The 18,545-nt window shown below is 37.4% G+C and overlaps 1 protein-coding gene across 2 annotated transcripts in view; it reads right to left on the minus strand.

Annotated features, from left to right (window-relative positions):
* Positions 1–4,423: 4,423 nt before the first annotated feature.
* Positions 4,424–18,545, minus strand: part of LOC111873164 (exportin-T) — a 43,451-nt gene continuing 29,329 nt past the window's right edge. Inside the window, exons 15-18 of one of the 2 annotated variants that reach the window (XM_023867648.2) lie at positions 16,360–16,617; positions 15,048–15,260; positions 12,353–12,478; positions 4,424–11,931 (exon numbers count right to left, since the gene is read on the minus strand). In XM_023867648.2, coding sequence (XP_023723416.1) covers positions 11,905–11,931; positions 12,353–12,478; positions 15,048–15,260; positions 16,360–16,617 — 624 coding nt within the window. In that variant the 3' untranslated portion in view covers positions 4,424–11,904. Of the gene's footprint in view, positions 11,932–12,352; positions 12,479–15,047; positions 15,261–16,359; positions 16,636–18,545 lie in introns of both variants that reach the window. The other variant, XM_023867647.2, reaches the window with a different exon arrangement.

Below are 18,545 nucleotides of genomic sequence, written 5' to 3' on the forward strand. Positions count from 1 at the left end.
TGCAGCATCACAGTCAAACGGATTTTGAAACAATCTAATTTCCCGAGCACTGGAATCCAAATCATCAAATCGCTTCCGAAATTGTTCTTTCAAATCTAAAATGACTAAATTTGCAAACAAGGAAGGAAATTCTGCTTCACCCTTTTTATTCAACTCTGCACAGTATAGCATATGAACAAAGTTACAATTTTTCACGTGGCTTTCCAGAAGTATCAACTTTGCTTTGCATACCTTGATAAGTGCAAATAAATCACAGACTAAGTTATTTTCACCCTGCAACTTTAAATTCAAATGGTTCATATGGTTCACCAGATCAGAAAAAAAAAAAATGCTAATTTCCAAAGCCACTCGGTATTTGATAACAGTGGTTCGTGATGGTTTTTCTTGGTAAGAAATATATCAGTTTCATTCCTGAGCTGAAAGAAGCGCGAAAGAACCTTTCCACAGCTAGGGCATCGAACTGCAGTATAATATGTCAGGTCAATAAGCTTGGACTCACATTTACCAGTACTCACTGGACAATTAGTTCAATTGGCGCATTTCTGCACAATTCTTCCGCGGGCTGGATAAAATCACATTGCGGGCCAGATGTGGCCCGTGGGCCGTAGTTTGGAGACCCTTGCTCTAGAGCAACGACATCTTATGGATGGACTGCATGTTAGTATACAGGATGTCCCAGGAGGAATGGACCAAACTTCGGGAGGGTGTTCCTTATGTTAAAGTATGCCGATATAACCCAAAACACCTATGTCCAAAGTTTAACGGTTACGGAGATAATGGCCAGAGAAGTGTGAAACTTTGACCGCTGTTACACACTTGTTGATTACAAAATACATATTAAAACTGGCAGGAATATGTGGATTCTGTAATGTTAATAATGTATGTAACATCAAACTAACTTGCGAGTGACGTGAAGCCATAAAATTGAAGTACAAAATACTCGCTAGTTTCATCCCTGCAGTGCAAAACACTCTGTGATTTACCTAATGTGGATATCCACAATTTTACATGTTATACCTTAATGATTCAAGCAATTTCAGACATTTATATTCTTGGAATATTGTCTGACTGTCTTTAGTATGCCAAAATGGTATCCGATGGGCTGCCATCCATTTGTATTAGCCTGTAATTCACTGGAACTTGCATTCTGCAATCTTCATTAGTGTTTGATTTTATGGGCCTGAAGATAGTGCTTATGTCACGAGAGCCTGCAGCTCACAGTAAGTAACTGGCAAATAAGTGCTGTGCTGATTGTATGTAAGTGATTTAAGTACATCCAAGTACAGAAAAGGATGCTGCAATATGGGCCTGAAAGAAAATACATGGGCCATACCATTGTGAACTTTTGCATTAACCCAGAACTGTGAGCCTCCTATGGAGGAGGAGGAGATGTGTATGGTTTCATAGATGGAATTTTTCCATTCCCTTCCAAACAGAACCCAAGATGAACTTAGTCAAGTGTAAGTTTGTCAATTATGTAAACAACATTTCTAGCAGAATGTATAAAGTAAATGAGGCAATCTTCAGTAATATGAAATGAATTAAAAATTAAAGGCAATTAACACATCGAACTCTGAGAATGTGCCTGAACACATTCCCATCATGAACTACACCCCACACTATGGCAAGTTCAAACACTATCTGTGTTGCTACTACATTTAGTGTGTCAAATACAACCTTGATGAGAACATTCTTCTTTCAAACAGTGCATTGTGAGCATCTGAAAAACATCCAAATAGCCAACATTTCTTTTAAAGAACATACTGTAGTGATGCACAACCTTACAGTTGCAGCTTATTGAAAACAAATAGTGATACCTACACAAATCCTACTAAATGTTCAATTTCACTATTGCTTAATTCAGAGGTCAGCATTATGTAGAATTACATAAATTCTCAATATATTACCAATCAGACATTTCTCTGCAAACATTTCCTCCTGAAGAATCTTCATCTCATGCAAACTGTACTTTCATTGTTCCTTGTTATGGTCTACTCATTCCTGTCAACCAACAATTGCTACTTCAGGACCAATGAAGGTCAAAATTGTTTTACTGAACTTATTTTACTGAAAATAACATTCAGACTTGTGAGAGTTATGGCTAACAGTGCTTATTATAAAATGAACCACAGCAGCCTGCAGTCATGGTACTGAGATAGCATATAAATATAATGATGTAAACACCTGACATCAAATATCTGACATCAACAGTGAAGGCTCAGTGGTCATATTAGTAAGCTGTTACATTCAAATTAGGGAAGAGAGGTACCTTTCAACATGGGGCGGGTTTGAATATAATTTTCCACTAAATAAAAGGGCTATATACAGATTTTCAGAGCTCTAGTAATTTTATGAAGAAAGTTTGATATTTATTTCAATATTATTTCTTCCTGAGGTAAGTACTAATATTTAAGAATGTGATGCATCATTTCTTTTAATCTGTTTCATAATCTACTAAGTTATGGGATCAATTACAACATACTGTCACGTAAGTCAGGAAGGTGGGGGTGTTGGCACAGACCTCTCTTTGTGAAACACTGAAACTAACCCCTTCTAGATCATTCTGGAGACTGTTGAAGGAGTAACCAAAACTTTAGTAGAGGCTTCTAGAATGACTGGGCATAAAATGGTAGTTGAAAGGTGAGGAGAGGACAGCCTTGGTTCAGTCTTAGTCTGCTCATAAGGTCAGAAGTTGAGTTCAGAAGATGTCTGCAACCAGTGCAAGAGAAAGTGCATGAACTGCAAGTTAGCACAGTGCAATACACAAGAAAGGATAGTGAAGTAGAATATGGTGAAATAGTGGTGGCCAAAAACAAGCTGACAATCAAGATTTTAAGTGGCTACTGACAGTAAGACAACTATTCCAAAACACGATGTTACAATACTGTCACTGGAGGTAGATCTGAACAATGTTCATAAGTGCCTCAATTATCAATTACTTTTTCACTGTTAGTTATATTATACTTTTCAACAATTTTGTTTGTTTAATATTAGCTTTACCTTACTTTTTGTGAATACAATATGATTAGAACTTATGTAAAAAAATGACCCACACCCCCTGAAATAAATTATTATATGGAAAAAGTGCTTAATACATTTTTTAAAGAAAAAGTATCAATAAGGAGATCAGCTAAAAGGTTTGATGTAAAAAACATGCTTGTTATTTTACTGCATCATGAATCTAAATAACTCCAGTAATAGAAGAAAGTGCACTTCAAGGTTTTCTGAAAACCAAATGTTCATTAATCATGAAGAGGAAACACTGAAGAATTATAACCAGAAATGCTCCAAAATGACATATGGATTGACTTATATACAAATCCCTATATTAGCTTATGATTATACTGAAAAATTAGGTCATTGCCATAATAAATGAAAACGAACAAATGCACAGGAAGGGCCACATGAAAACATATCAAACAATGTCGTTAACAGAGGCAGAGAACATAACCTCTCACACACAACCACTTTCACATGAACTAATGTCATGAAATTCAAAACAATTATACAAAGTTCTGTATAAATTTATATTCACAGCTGACTCCATTTTTAACTTAAACAAAACAGCAGTGTCTATGATAGTTCACGCTGTTAATATCACTGCTGAGAATAGAAGAAAACAAGTTGAACAGGCAGTTTCAGCTGAAAGAAGCCAACTTGTATCTATGCACTGTAATCAGTGCTACTGCAAGTGCATTACCCATGCTGCCCCTCCCCCAAAGAGTGAGAAATGATATTTTGATGACAAATGCCACAAAAAGGATACTCTCGACTGGCAAACAGCCCTCATTTACTGCCCCAGCAGCTGTTAACTAATGCACACATTACACCATATGCAAAATCCAAAGCAACAAAAGCACAGAGTAACCAGCAAGTCCATAATTCTGACATGCCAGAAAGAAAATGAACTGAACAAGAAACTCAAGAAAGGAAGAAGCTTGGGGGGGCTGGAACTGCCACTTGCCACGTGAAAGAAAGAAAAGCCTGAAGAAACAAAAGAGATGCACCGGATTGTGACCAGAGTAAAGAATCCAGTGAAGAAATTCTTTCTGTTCAGGATAACAGTGACATATTTACTTCAGACTTAAATGAGGCCAAGAACATGATGGCTGCAACAGAAACAGACTGTGAGAAATATAATTCAATTTCAGTTAAGTAAAATGGCTTCATGTTAATCAAATTTGCTTCCAAAATGCAAATCTTCCACTATGCAGGACAAGTGGAGCAGAAATGTGATGAATGTGCTGTCAAGTTTTGGGGACAAACTGATACACCAGCCCATTTATTCTCCCTGATAAAGAAGACAAGTGGCCAGTACTTATGGTGACATAATCTGCAAATACTCTAATCCAATTTCCACTTGTGGAGCAGTACAAGCTACTAAAACATTCGTTTTTCATGTTAACTTTTAACACATTCTGGATGGGTTGAACTGTTGTCACTTCACAACAATATATGATTATTTTATTCCTTTTGTTACAAGTTTTATGATCTCTTTTTCATTATAATTTTCTGTATTTCTAACATCTGCTTCCAAATTAATGACAAATTGCTACAGAAGGCTAAAAAATTGGATGTTCAAAGCTCTCCCAGTACAGTTCAAAGATATTCCAACTTTGTTTAAACCTACCCCTCTTGGGGATCACCTATATGCAGATTATGCTATTCTAAGAGGGAAAACCAAATAATGTGAAGTGGTGTCCAAATGTATCCCCAGTCCCCTACTTACAAATATTCTAAATTTTTCATTTACTTATATGTTTGTATTTTTATTCATAGAATAAGCATTTCAAAATTCCATTTGGTTTTCTCTACAGAAGTAGCTCCAGTGTTCCTACTAACAACAAATAAAAAGCTGGGTCTTCTTTAAAAAGCCTACATTGTGTAGCTCACAGATGATGGTTTGGTAATGTTATCCTTTGAAAGTAGAAGTTGTGAATCACTGCATCTTTCACTCTGACCAGGATAACAGACTTTCCGCTACTCATTTCTACTAGCTGATTTTCCACTAGACATTCCAGTGCCACAGCTTCTTGTTATCTTTTGCTACTGCAACACAATTCATAATGGAGGTCCAACCCACAATTCAAAATTAACCCCTTCATTGAGGGGGGATTCTATGCTACAATCTCTTGAATTCTGAACACATAACTGGGCTCTTATGAAAATTATGCCATCTACTGGCATCCCCTTAGTGGTCCAAATAATAAACACCTTCATTACACACCTTACAAGAATCAGAGAAAACTGAAAAGCAGTTTTTAATGACAGATTAATTGAATATTGTTCTCTATAGAGCTTACTTCATTCTGTATTTTTTCTTCTGCTCTGCTTGTATTAATATAGTTGCATTTGTTGTCAGACATTCCAAATTTGAAGCTACTAAATGTACAGAACATGTCATTTGAACTATGCTCTTTGTTCAATAAATCTTCTTTTATAAATCCTAACATTCTCCTCATGACAACTTAATCAGTTTAGTTACAATTAAGACATAGGTCTATGTGATTCTGGAGAGGCTGAGATTTAAATACATGATGGAAATAGTCACTCTGCAGATGAAGATACTGCCTAGCCAAACCTGAATAAACCTATCATGGTGGATATTCATTTCAAACAATTCACACATTTTTGTATATATTAATATATTACAACCATTTGATACAGATGGTTTTCAATATATTAATATATATAACTGGTACAATGGTAATGATGTAAACTATTAACGTAAATTTTTGCTTGACATATGCAATATAACATATAAAATGGAAGCTCTGAAGATTTCTGTCCTTTGGGATGTGACATCATGCAGTTTGATAAGTACCAACATTTCAGAGGAACCAGCTGACTGCATCCTCAAGGTGCAAGATAAGACATCAGGTTTCCCTGAAATGTTGGTTAACTATCTACTGAACTACATAACATGAGAACCTGAAATCTCAAAGGAGAATTTTCTTTTAACTTAACAAATCTTTAAATCTCACTAACTTGTTCCACACAATACAGATTCACACAATTCAACTCCCATATTCACTAACCTTTTTAAATTCAGCATTTCATGCTGGGAATACAATAAAAATAAAAACCGGAGAGGGGCATTTAGATGATAAAAATAATAAACAGTACCCTTCAACCAAGGACAATGAAATAAAGCAATGATATGATAGTTCAATATCTTTGCAATGTGATGGCAAAACACACTTACACAGTCACAGGCAGTTTTATGTGACAAAGTCAGCCCCAGCATACTATGAAATCTCAATTAATCCAATGACTGCTTCATGAAATGAAAATGTCCTGGTTTTCTGGCTGGAAAGTAACTGTACAAGAACAAAGTCAATATATACATTACAGTAAAAATCTATAATTCATTACTACCAGTTCTTATTTGTAAAAACCCAAAATCCCAAACAGCAGCAGACAGAACTGATATTCTTTGGTAAGAACTAAACATTACTGCAGCTGTTGGTAAAATCTTGAATCATAGTTAGAAGACCTAATACTCTCTGCTCCTTTCAGTACAAGCTATTTCTTGTCATAATAATAAAATTATAAGCTCTTATTCAGTTAAAACTCTTCCTGATTCTAAATGTTATATCCAGTCATCTCTGGAAAGCCCTTGCATTTTGCAACCATGAGGATTTATTAATACGTGTGTGTGTATATATATAGTATATGTAACTTACGTAATTTAAACTGGTGTGCCACTTGAGCAGCACATCTTCCAGTTCATCATGGTGGTTGTAACAGACTTTGAAAACAGATGGAAAATATAGTAGTATTATAATACATGGCAAGAATAAACTTGTTACTATCGATGTGCAAAATCTGTAACAAGGGCTAATTTCCAAGCCCACATACTGTTCTGCTTGTGTCTTTGCATGCTGGGTATACAACAAAGTTTGACATTAAATTTCTGGACTCAGTCCATTACATGCATTTAAAAGCATGTAGGAACATGAAGAACGCTGTCGTCTGGGACGTGGTGCCATGTAGATCTTGTGTGCACTGACATTTCAGAGGAACATACCACCTCCATCTTCAGGGTAGAAGAATCCGCAAGTGAGGAACCAGCGTGAGCAGGTGGCTGCAGTCTTGGTGCAATCTTAGTGGAAGATCTCGGAAAACGGAAGATCTGCGCTAGATTTTTCCATACTGTTTGACCATTGAACAAATGGCTCTCAGACTGCAAGCTTGTCAAGAGTTTATTCAATATATGGATGACTGTTCCTTGCTGGACTCAGCTGTAATGGGTGATGAGATCTAGTGTTCCAAGTATGATCGCCAAACAAAAGGACAAAGAATGGAATAGTAATTCCCAAGCCACAAAAAAAAAAATGTAAAAAGTATAATAGTGATGTTGGTCACATTCGACGGTCAGGGAATCATTCACAAAGAATTCGTTCCACCAGGTCTGACGGTGAATAAAGAATATTAAGTGGAAGTACTGTCTTGCTTGGTTCAAAGAATTTAATTGAGTAAGACCTCAGTTTCAGGAAAGAGGAAGCTGGTTCCTCTACGTGGCAATGTTAGATCTCATGTTGTGGCACCAATAAAGCAGTTTTTGGCAAAACAAGTATTCCAGAGTTAAATCACCCCCACCACCTTATTATCCTGATTTATCCCGACCAGACTTTTTCTTATTCCCCAAAATCAAATCCACACTGAATGATCTGAAAACACAGAGGACATTAAAAAAAATGTAACAAAGGAATTACTGGGATTACACGCAGATGAGTTCAAAAGGTTTTCCAACGATTTTATGACTGAACACGAAAGTGGGTGACATCTCAAGATTATTTTGAAGAATATTAAAAGATACTGTAACGTGTCTGGCTAATGAAGACGCCGTTCAGATTGGTAATTGGTTTTATTAACCACTAATTTACACACTCTCTCTTTAGTTACACTTATATACAGATCTACCGCTGATTTACACACTTTCCAGTTCACTGCTGCACATGCACTAGGATTCTATGTCTTCCACTAGTCGTCTCCTAGCAACAGATCTCCACACAGAAACTGTCACTTAAATCATTACAAATATTAAACACGAAATCTTCCAGTCACACTTTACATTCTCAAAGGGTGACCTTCTGTATTCCTAGATCCACTTCACTTGTTTCTGCCACTCTCGTCTACTCTTAACCGCCTCAACACTGACGAATACTCTCGTTTGATAGCCTCCGCACCGACCCCACAGAAAACGGCCTATATTGTTGGAACATGTTTACTGCGCGATTGCCCAGCAACAGACTCCATAGAAACCTGTTATGTGATAGCTACCACTGTTGCATGACATCACAGCCTAGTGTGGAGGGGTGTTTATCGAGCGTCCCGTAGTGACAGGCTGGGTGGGGGTATGTGACCTCTACTTCCTGTTGCGCAATTCAAGCGTTCACAGAGTTGTCACCTAGTAATGCACCGATACAATCTACAACTCTCCTGTTGCGCGTGTGCCGTGAGGCCTCTGTGGCTCAACAGTTCCTGTATAGAGCAGATATGCCACAATATGTTCAATTTTAAATGTGCTTTTCTCAAAATTCATGCAGTCCTGGAACTTAATTGTCTAACCTTGTATTTATGTGGAGCGGCTATAAAATAAGATGGATTTCTCTGTCTACTCTTTGTGGCCTTGGTAACAGTGAGTGGGGTGGCATATTACCCTGTCCTCACCTCTCCATTAACCTTACAACTTCAAAGGCCACATGACTAACAGTATGGTAACAGTCTTTGTTTGAAGTGGACTGTGTATCTGAGCTCTGTCGGAATTATGTTAAGTGTTACAGTACAGTAACATGTTGATGTGAAATTCCTTGCAAAACTTAGAAACCTGCTACAGAAACATATAGTTTGTTGATGGAAAATTATGGTGATGAATGTCTACCTTGTACTCAAGTTTTTGAGTGATTCAAAAGATTTAACGAGGGAAGGGGAGTGATTGAAGACGATCCATGTCCCAGTTGACTTTGCACGTCAAAACCAGATACTGACATTGAAAAAGTCAGTGAAATTGTTCAAAAAAATTGTTGCCTGAGCATTCGAGCAGTTGCTGAATTAGCTAACACTGATAAAGAAAGTGTTCGACAGATTTTACATGAAAAAAGTGTGCTTGAAGATAGTGCCGAGAATCTTCACTCCCACGCAAAAGGGAACTCAAATGAACATTTGTGCTGACATCCTTCAAAACACTGAAAATGATCCAAACTTTATAGGAAATGTAATACCCTGTGATGAATCATGGTTTTTTCAGTGCGACCAGGAAAATAAAACACCAATCCATGCACTGGAAGAGTCCCAGGTCACCAAGAAAAAAAAAGCATGGAAGAGCAAGTAAAATTTCAAAGGAATGATGATTTTTTTTTGATATCCAAGGACTGCTCACATTGATTGGATGCCTTAAGGTCACACCGTTAACCAGGTACACTATAAGGAGATTTTGACAATCCTCTGTGAATGGGTGAGTAGAAAAAGACTGAAATTTGGAAGAATCATAGATTCTTCACCATGATAACGCACCGGCACACAATGCATTGTCAAGACGTTTCTGTCGGAGCAAAAGATCCCTGTGTTGGAACATCCACCCTACTCACCTAACCTGGCCCCATGTGACATTTTTTTTATTTCCAAATATCAAGTCTGTATTAAAAGGAACCTGTCTGAAGTCTGTAGATGCAGTGAAGGCAAAGGCAACAGAGGTAATGAAGAAGCTATCAGAAAAGGACCTGCAGAATTGCTTCCAACAGTGAAAGATTTGCATGGAGCTGTGTAGGGGACCACTTTGAAGGTGATAACATTTCCATTGTGTGATTAGGTGAATAACAGATTTTAAAGCATCAGTCCTGTTATTTTATAGCCACTCCACGTAAGCTTGAAGACAGACACAGTACGCTCCTCTGAAATATCAGTAAACTTCTACCAGACTACACAATGTCACATTCCAAAAGATAGTACTGTTCATAGACACTGTGCAAACCTTGAAACCTCACAAATTTATCACAGCTTTCTCACTAAATTGATACAGCTTCATGCTTTGCAAATGAAACATGCAGAACTGGCTTCTCACATGAACAGCCTATTTCTAGTGTTCAGTGCATCAGGTATTTTATATTCAAAGCAACATGACAGCAGCTCATACAAAAGCAAACAAACACGAATTACAGTGAAACTTTTATTGCAGTTTAAGTTCATCATTTGTCATTTGTGTACCTTATTTCCATTATATTAAATATAGGTTCCTCTTCATTAATTTCATCCATTTTTTATTTATAATATCAATCTGTTTTCTATTCAAGATGATTTTGGGATACAGACCATTTCATAAAATTCTGAGAAAAAATAAAAATGGAAAATTAATTATTCTAACTCATAACAATTTTGATGAATATTTTGTACCAGTAGACTTTAAAAAACAAGACTGGAACAAGACTGTAATGTAGTTCACAAATTTCACAGCGGCATTCTTTGCAGTCTGTTGAGCTCATGACATACATGAAAAATTCATTTATGACCTTATGCAATATATGCTTTTCAAGTTTCAATATGGTTAAAAGTAAAATGGGTGATTAATGTCATGACATACATGGAAAAGCTCACTTATGACCTTACATAAAATCAGCTTTGTAATCAGTAAGTATAGCAAAAATCAGAATTGACCAACAACTTTTAGCAGCAGTCTCCAGAAACAAATTTTAAAATAATCTGTCCAGGAGTTTAATGTCACAGACAGGCATGTTGAGGATCATGGTCTCCATGCGACGCGGTAACATGTGTTGCCAGCGGTGACATAACAGCATAGGATCCACTGCCACTGCTATGGTAAGAGGCCAGGGGACTCACAGTTTAAAGTGACGTTACGAGAATACACTCCTCGAGGTCTGTTCATGACAAGGCAGACATTACCCCCACATAAAACATCCCTTCCTTTACTTTGTTAAAAAAAACACAATATGTACAGCTCAATAAATATGGGATATTTATTGATAATGACAAAAACCAGCAAGAAATACTTCTCACTAATGGAGATATGGCAAGAAAAAGCTTGTACTGAAAAAAAAATAAGAAGAAACTGTCTTAAAACTCCAGTTTGGATTTTTACCACCAGCAGCAGTTAACTTAAAAGTTTCTGCTACAGAATGCTAGATTGTTTATAATGCTTACAAATTTCCAGTTTTCACTAATAAGAATGGATTTAAGATTTTTGCTATAAAATACAGCCCAGATGCTTTGGGAAACTGAAAACTTAACAAAGAACAGTAAGTTAACAATTTATACGACCAGAAAACAGGTTCAAAAATATTCCTAAATAAATTATGCAAAAGTGAAAAGTCACATATTAGATACAACATTCTGTAGTCAAAGGATTTTAATTGAGATCAAGTGTTCAAATAAAATATTGAATTTAACTTATAATACACATAAAATAAATAACATGATTCTTACATACAACATCTGCTCCCAGGGTGTGATGTACCAAGGAATTCTTGCTCCTATGATAAGTTCTTAAAATAAAGAGAACTGAGCAAAATCTGTATAGAGATTCTATTTCACAAAAGTGACACTAGATGCTGATAAAACAAACGAAAAATCCAGTCAATTATACAACAGTGAATTGTTTCAAAAGGACAGCATCAGTCTTCAGTGTAAATAAAAATATATCCAACATAAGACACTGCTCAATTCTTCCAACTATAAAAATAACATCAGAATAAATGAAACACTCAACTTAATCACATCTGTGTTGGGAGCACAGAAACGTATGCTATCTCAGAAAAATGTGTAACAGTATAAAATTAAATATTTACAAAGAAATATTTACAGTAATGCCAGTAATTATGGGGGAAAATATTTTCCTAGTATCAGTTTTACCATTCAACTTGTTTCGGTCATAATCTTTCTTGTTTGTCATGTTTTTGCTTGTTGGAAAAATACCTGAAACAGAGGAAAAATAAAAATCTATAGCCTGTGACAATGATGAATTTTTGTATGCATCATGATAAAACTGGACACAGCTAATTTATCCTGTCACTGCACCTAGCATGACCAACTCCTTATGTATATGCACAAACATCTGTTTTAAAAATTTTAGAGTAGCTCAGCTGGTCAAGAATTCCTTTATGTTATGGAACCCAAAGGTTCCTTATCATGAATGCCTGCATGTCTGAACTTTTGTGTGTTGCGTTGCCCTGTATGATGCCTTGCAATGGACTGACGCCCTGTTGAAGCAACCATATGTCTAATAACTAACTGTTTCAAAACGAGTTCTGAATCACCACAGGCCAGAGAGCCAGAGAAGATGAATATATTTTTGGCATTTACTAATTAACTCAAAATAAGAGTTTCTTTCACTTACTTTAACATAATTTTTGAAGACTTTGTTTTCAGCTTTGAGGGCCTGGCAATATTCATCTATAAGATGTGGGGAGATCTGCAGAGTTGGCAGGTATTCTGCATGGAGGTAGTTGACAAATTCATCCCCCTAGAAGAAACAGAATTCACTATGAATTATGCACATTCCATATCAGGATAATGCCAAAATTTGATGACACTTTAATAAGATGAAATCGTAAACAATTAATATTTAAACTTTCAAGTCTCAAATCTACAGGAACAACACAAAAATGAATATACTGTCATGTGTATGGGTAACTCTTGATGGGGTTTTGAGTGGATATTAGATTTGTTGACCACTTTAACACACAATTCGTAATTACACATAACTACAGGGCCATTGCTAATTTCCACGCTTTATAAATCACTAAAGCACACATTAAGTATTTTCCAGCTTGCAGTGTCTTCACCAGTGGTAGCCTGGTAATGGCTTCTAACAATGGCTATTCCTCTGCTTCCAGGATCAAGTCCTCTCTGACTGGCAGCTCCCTTCCAACTGCCTATCCTAACTCCAGTTGTCCTTCTTGTAACCCCTCAGCATGAACCAAAGTAGAAAACACCGTTTCCAACAGTAACTCCACTACAGTGCATTCACTGCTGCTGTGGGAACCTGTTTGTCTGTGATCATTGCCTAGAAACGGTTTTGGTATATTTGCTTATCTCACGGCCACTGCATAGTAACGGCAATAAGAGCATATCATTATCATCTATCATAACACAAAGGAATTCCTACTTATAATCCCTTAAAACTGCATAGCTAAAATACAGGGTTTCTATAAATAATTCATTCGTTTTTAAAACGCTACATTTTCCAAAGTATTACACGCACAAATATGATTGATACATAAAAAGAACCGTAAACTCACCAAGTTTGTATTGTGTGCACCAGTTGGCAGCATGAGTTCAGTGCCTTTACAAAATGGCGACAAAGCAAGAAGAGTTTTTGTTTTTTGGAATATGCAGGATGTTCCTCTGTTATAGCAGTGCAACGCGCATTCAAAAGAGAGTACGGAAAATAACTGCCATGTAAACAAAGCATTTTGCGGTGGTATCGGCAATGTTTGTCGCTACCTAAACGACGAACTTCGGCATTGCTGGATTGGGTGTGTTGGTGAGGATGACATAGCTCTGCTCACTTGGCCCCCCAGATCACCTGATCTATCACCTTGTGACTTCTTCCTTTGGGGGTACATTAAGGATCGTGTTTACATACCCCCACTAGTAGAGCTGAGGGAATGCGTCGATGCTGCAGTGATGACCATTTACAGGATGATGCTACAAAATGTGTGGAATGAGCTCGACTACCGCCTGGACGTGTGTCGTGTGACCCAAGGGGCACACACAGAACATTTGTAGAGTGTGAAGAAAACTTGGTGAGTTTATGGTTCTTTTTATATATCACTCATATTTGTATGTGTAATGCTTTGGAAAATATAGCGTTTTAAAAACGAATTAATTATTTATAGTAGCCCTGTATATTTGTTTATTGCTAGTGGGGTGGGACTATGTCCCTTATACTGTGGCCACTTCTGGCCTACTGTACCAGCAACAGATGATAGGTGAGGGTGATTGTGGAGCAATTGGTGGAATGAAGATTGGCAGGGGAAACCAAAGTACTTGAAGAAAACCTGCCCCAGTGCCACTTTGTCCACCACAAATTACACTTGACCAGACCCGGGATCAAACCCGGGCCGCCACGATGGGAAGCCAGCAACTAACCGCTTGAGCTATGATGTGGCCTTCAAAATATATCTTAATAAAATACATAACTCTGTGCTAGAAGACCAAGAAGGTTCAATGTCACTAATACAAAAGCTGTCCAGTGGACATGAACATAAGCCAACTGCATACACTTCCCATTCTTGCAACCCACCTCCCTATAACTGAGCTTAACGTTTTCTTCACACTGTCTTCTGTCTTTCATTTGGCCTCTTTCCACGATCATCTCACTAAATGTATGCACTTCTTGTCTGTCACATCCAAATTATCGCAACCCCATTCACATCAGTACTCTAATACCAAATGTTCTATATAGATCAAAGTTCTTGCTGTGCAGTATCATAAAAACTACCCACTAGAATGAGCCCTGTTAGGTCCAAATACTTTCCTGAGCACTTTTTTTTCACACACCTCAATTATGTTCCTTTCTAAAATTAACAAACCATATTATATTTCAGCATCCTGTTACACTCACACAATATATATGGATAAATACCGTCTTAAGTGCAACAAATTTTATTTTATTTTAAATTTTATTTTATTGTAGTTTTTACTATATTAGTAAAAACTATAAAAACTACAATAAAATTTGTTGCACTTAAGACGGTATTTATCCATATATATTAACAAACCATACTTCACAAACACACAGAACAACAGGTAAAATTATATGGGATGATCCTAATTCATATGTAAATCAGGCAGGGTGCTAACAACTTATGGATTGAATAATAACAAATAGTTCCAAAATGTATTCTCCCCCTAATTTCATTACATACCTCATTTATATTTGTTAATTCCCAGACACTTAAATATGAAATGTTTTAAAACCGTGTTAAATAATTGAATATAGTTATGGCTCTACAGCTGATTTTGGTTGTTTGTTATATATTTAGTCTGATGTACATTTACTATGACACTATGTAAATGCAACTCACATGTTTCTGTAGGATAGTCTTCAAGCACATGGCACTCTCTGCCAATGCCAGTGATGTCTGAGCATCAGATAGGTCAAACGTAGACTTGAGGGGTGCCATAAAACATGCAGGAACGATGTTCTTGTATATGAACTGTGTGAAGCCATGAGGCTGCTCCTTCCCACCCCATAAATCCACCAGCTTTCGGAGGATTGAGAAGCATGTCTTCTGAGCCTGGAATTAAAAATATCACACAATAAAAATGGCTGAAAAAGCTGTCCCATGCAAGCTGTGACAAATGACTGTTACTGATTACAAAATTATTATGTTGGGCACTGTATACTGACTTTGTTAAATTTAAAATTATACATTCTGGGGAGCTGGATATGCTTCCATCATCAGGCATACAAAGGATTGGACTCTATTCAGTTTGACCCATTAGACACGGCGAGTCTTTTATCACTGGGCAACAAAGGAAGTTAAAATCTTGTAGAGATAAAAGCAGATACTAAACCACCAGAGCCATCTGTTGACATCAGATATCACCAATGGGAACAGAGTATAGATGATTTATAATCAAAGTATTACTTCATGTCTTGTAGCAGGGAGACATGGCTTCCCCCCCTGCTATATGACATACATCTTGAGGCCACTACACCTTTTGTACATCTTCAGTTTTTAAGATAATTAAACAAAAGTGAGGGAACATACCAGAATTGTTATGCTATGCACACATTTCTTAACTTGTTTTACTGTCAGTGTGTATCACCAGCTCAAACACTGTACAAAATCATTACTTGTTCCAGTAAGATTTTGATGTGACACGCTGTGTGAGTGTGTGTGTGTGTGAGAGAGAGAGAGAGAGACAGACAGACAAACAGACTTGGTTTCATATAAAATCAAAACAGTGGTTTTGTGATGATATAACCTAATATTGTTAATATGAATGCTGATGCAAAGTTCCAAGTTGGTGCCTGTCCCAACCTCTGATATGAAAATGGTTTATCACTCAAGTGTGGGGACAAGTTTTAATCTGTTACTCTATCAGAAAATGTAATAATAGATTTATGTGACAGATGTTTGAAGGTTACTCCAAATTGAAATGTCAGATGTACAGGTTATGTAGCAGAAGTGACAAGCCATGAGATCAGATATAAAGCATGGCAAAGTGGGAAAAAACTGGAAAAAATCTGTCATGACCAGTTTCATGATATTATCTTATCATGCACCTGCAGAAACTGAGGAAGGTAATGAAAATTGGCACCCTGACTGAGGATCAAACCAGACACCTCCAAATAATATGTCTACTATGGTACCATGTGCACTAACTTACCACTGGATCTGGGAAATCCACAGCTCCACGAATAATGCTGATCATCACCTGTTCAAGGAACCGGCTCTCTTGAGCATTCAGCACCTCTGAAATGTTGTTTGTTACAACAGCAGCTATGAACTGGAAGTAGTTGCGCTGAAGTAGCTGTTTCTCCCTTTTCCCTTGTTCATCATTTTCTTCAACAGGCAATGACAGTGCAGAGAAGATTGCATTCACTATTGGCATGAAAACTTGCTGCAGGAAGGGAATAACTTCCTTCTGAAACACCCAGGACAACTGTTCTTTTCAGTTGTGGTGTACCCTAGTCAATCCAAATCATTGCAAGTACATACATAACAGAACATCTGCATGATACGCTGGCTGAATGTCATTCCAGGTTAAGATGCCTCTAAACCCACCCTTGCTTCCTACTACTAGCTTGTTATATGTTGAAACAAATTTGTAATTCATTTATAAATTTTATTAAATATAATTAAATATAAAGCTATTCCAGTAACAGGCTGTGGAGGCCCATAGGGTTGTGAGATTTCAAGGCTCCCACATTTTCTAGACAATCGGCTCATAGATGGCTGTGAGGCTGTCAGCCTCATGTGCCAGATGCACTTTAGCCCCAGGCCATAGTGTGGCTGAAAAAATTAGATCAGTTTAAAAATCCAATGACCTCATCAGGAATCAAACCTGCAACCTTTCAGCTTGTAGCACAGTGCCTCAACCAACTACGTTACTGCATGCCCTTATGAATTTCCAATTTCGGAAGATAGCACTGAAAGCACTAATTCCATGAAACAGGAAGGCTAACATAATTCACATGCTTGTGATCCACTGCTACATGTAACTGAGTACCTACTACCCAGCATTTTATGGAACCTAAAGGTTCATCACTGTGTTCACAAGAGCCCTCCACTAGTCCCTATCCTGAGCCGGATCAATCCAATCCATCTCATTACATCATATCTCTCTAAGATCCATTTTAATATTTTCCAGCCACCTATGCCTTGGTCTTCCCAGTGGTTTCTTTTCATCTGGCCTTCCCACCAATATCTCATATGCATTCCTCTTCTCCCCAATTTGTGCTACATGCCCTGCCCATCTCAACCTCCTTGACTTGATCGCTGTAATTATACTTGGAGAAGAGTACAAGTTATGAAGCTCCTCATTATGTAGTTTTCTCCAATCTCCTGTCACTTCATCTCTCTTTGGTCCAAATATTTTCCTCAATACCCTGTTCTCAAACACCCTCAGTCTATGTTCCTCCCTTAATGTCAGAGGCCAAGTTTCACACTCATACAGAACCACAGGTAAAATTATAGTTTTGTATATTCTACGTAATTTTTATGTTTTTGGACAGCAGACGAGAAGACAAAAGGTTCTGGACTGAATGGTAGCAAGCATTACCCGAGTTCAATCTCCTCTTGATTTCCTCCTGAACCAGATTTTGATTTGTTATCATTGTTCCCAAATATCTGAACTGTGCCACATTTTCAAAACATCTGTTACCTATCTTTATGTCATGATTTTGCCCTGCATTTTGGTGACAAGATAGCAACATATACTTAGTTTTCTCTGTGTTTACTTCTAGACCAACCCCCTTACTAGCGCCGATTAAAGTGTGTACATTTTTCTTTATGGTATTTATATTATGACCCAGTTGTTATCAGTATCCTGCAGTATAGGGGGCACGCGGTAGCATAGTTGTTTGAGGCACAATGCTACAAGCCAGAAGGTCGCGGGTTCAAGTCCAGATGAAGTCACTGGATTTTTTTCAAGTGACCTAATCCTTCCATCCACACTATGGCCCTGGGGTCGACTCAGCATGGCACACAGGGCTGACAACCTTGATGCCATCCACAAGCCGACTGTCTAGAAAATGTGGGAACCTCAACATCTCACAACCTTACGGGCCTCCATGCCCTGTCACAGGGATACCTTTACTTTGACGTTTCTTACTTTTTACTATTATCACCCTGTAGATTCACAGTATCAGCATATACCAACAGCTGATGTGTCCCATTTAATTTCAGTCCCACCTGTTTTTTCTGGGCCTTCCTAATGCCATATTCTAAAGCAGGGGTCTCCAGACTTTTCGAACCGCAGGTCACATTAGGTAATTCAGCACTTTCAACGGGCCGGATAAAATGAGAAATTAATAACTCTAGGTATATGAGTTTTATTGAAAGCACAGAATT

Source organism: Cryptotermes secundus, unplaced genomic scaffold (genome assembly GCF_002891405.2).
Source record: "Cryptotermes secundus unplaced genomic scaffold, Csec_1.0 scaffold344, whole genome shotgun sequence".
In the NCBI taxonomy this organism is placed as follows: Eukaryota; Metazoa; Arthropoda; class Insecta; order Blattodea; family Kalotermitidae; genus Cryptotermes; species Cryptotermes secundus.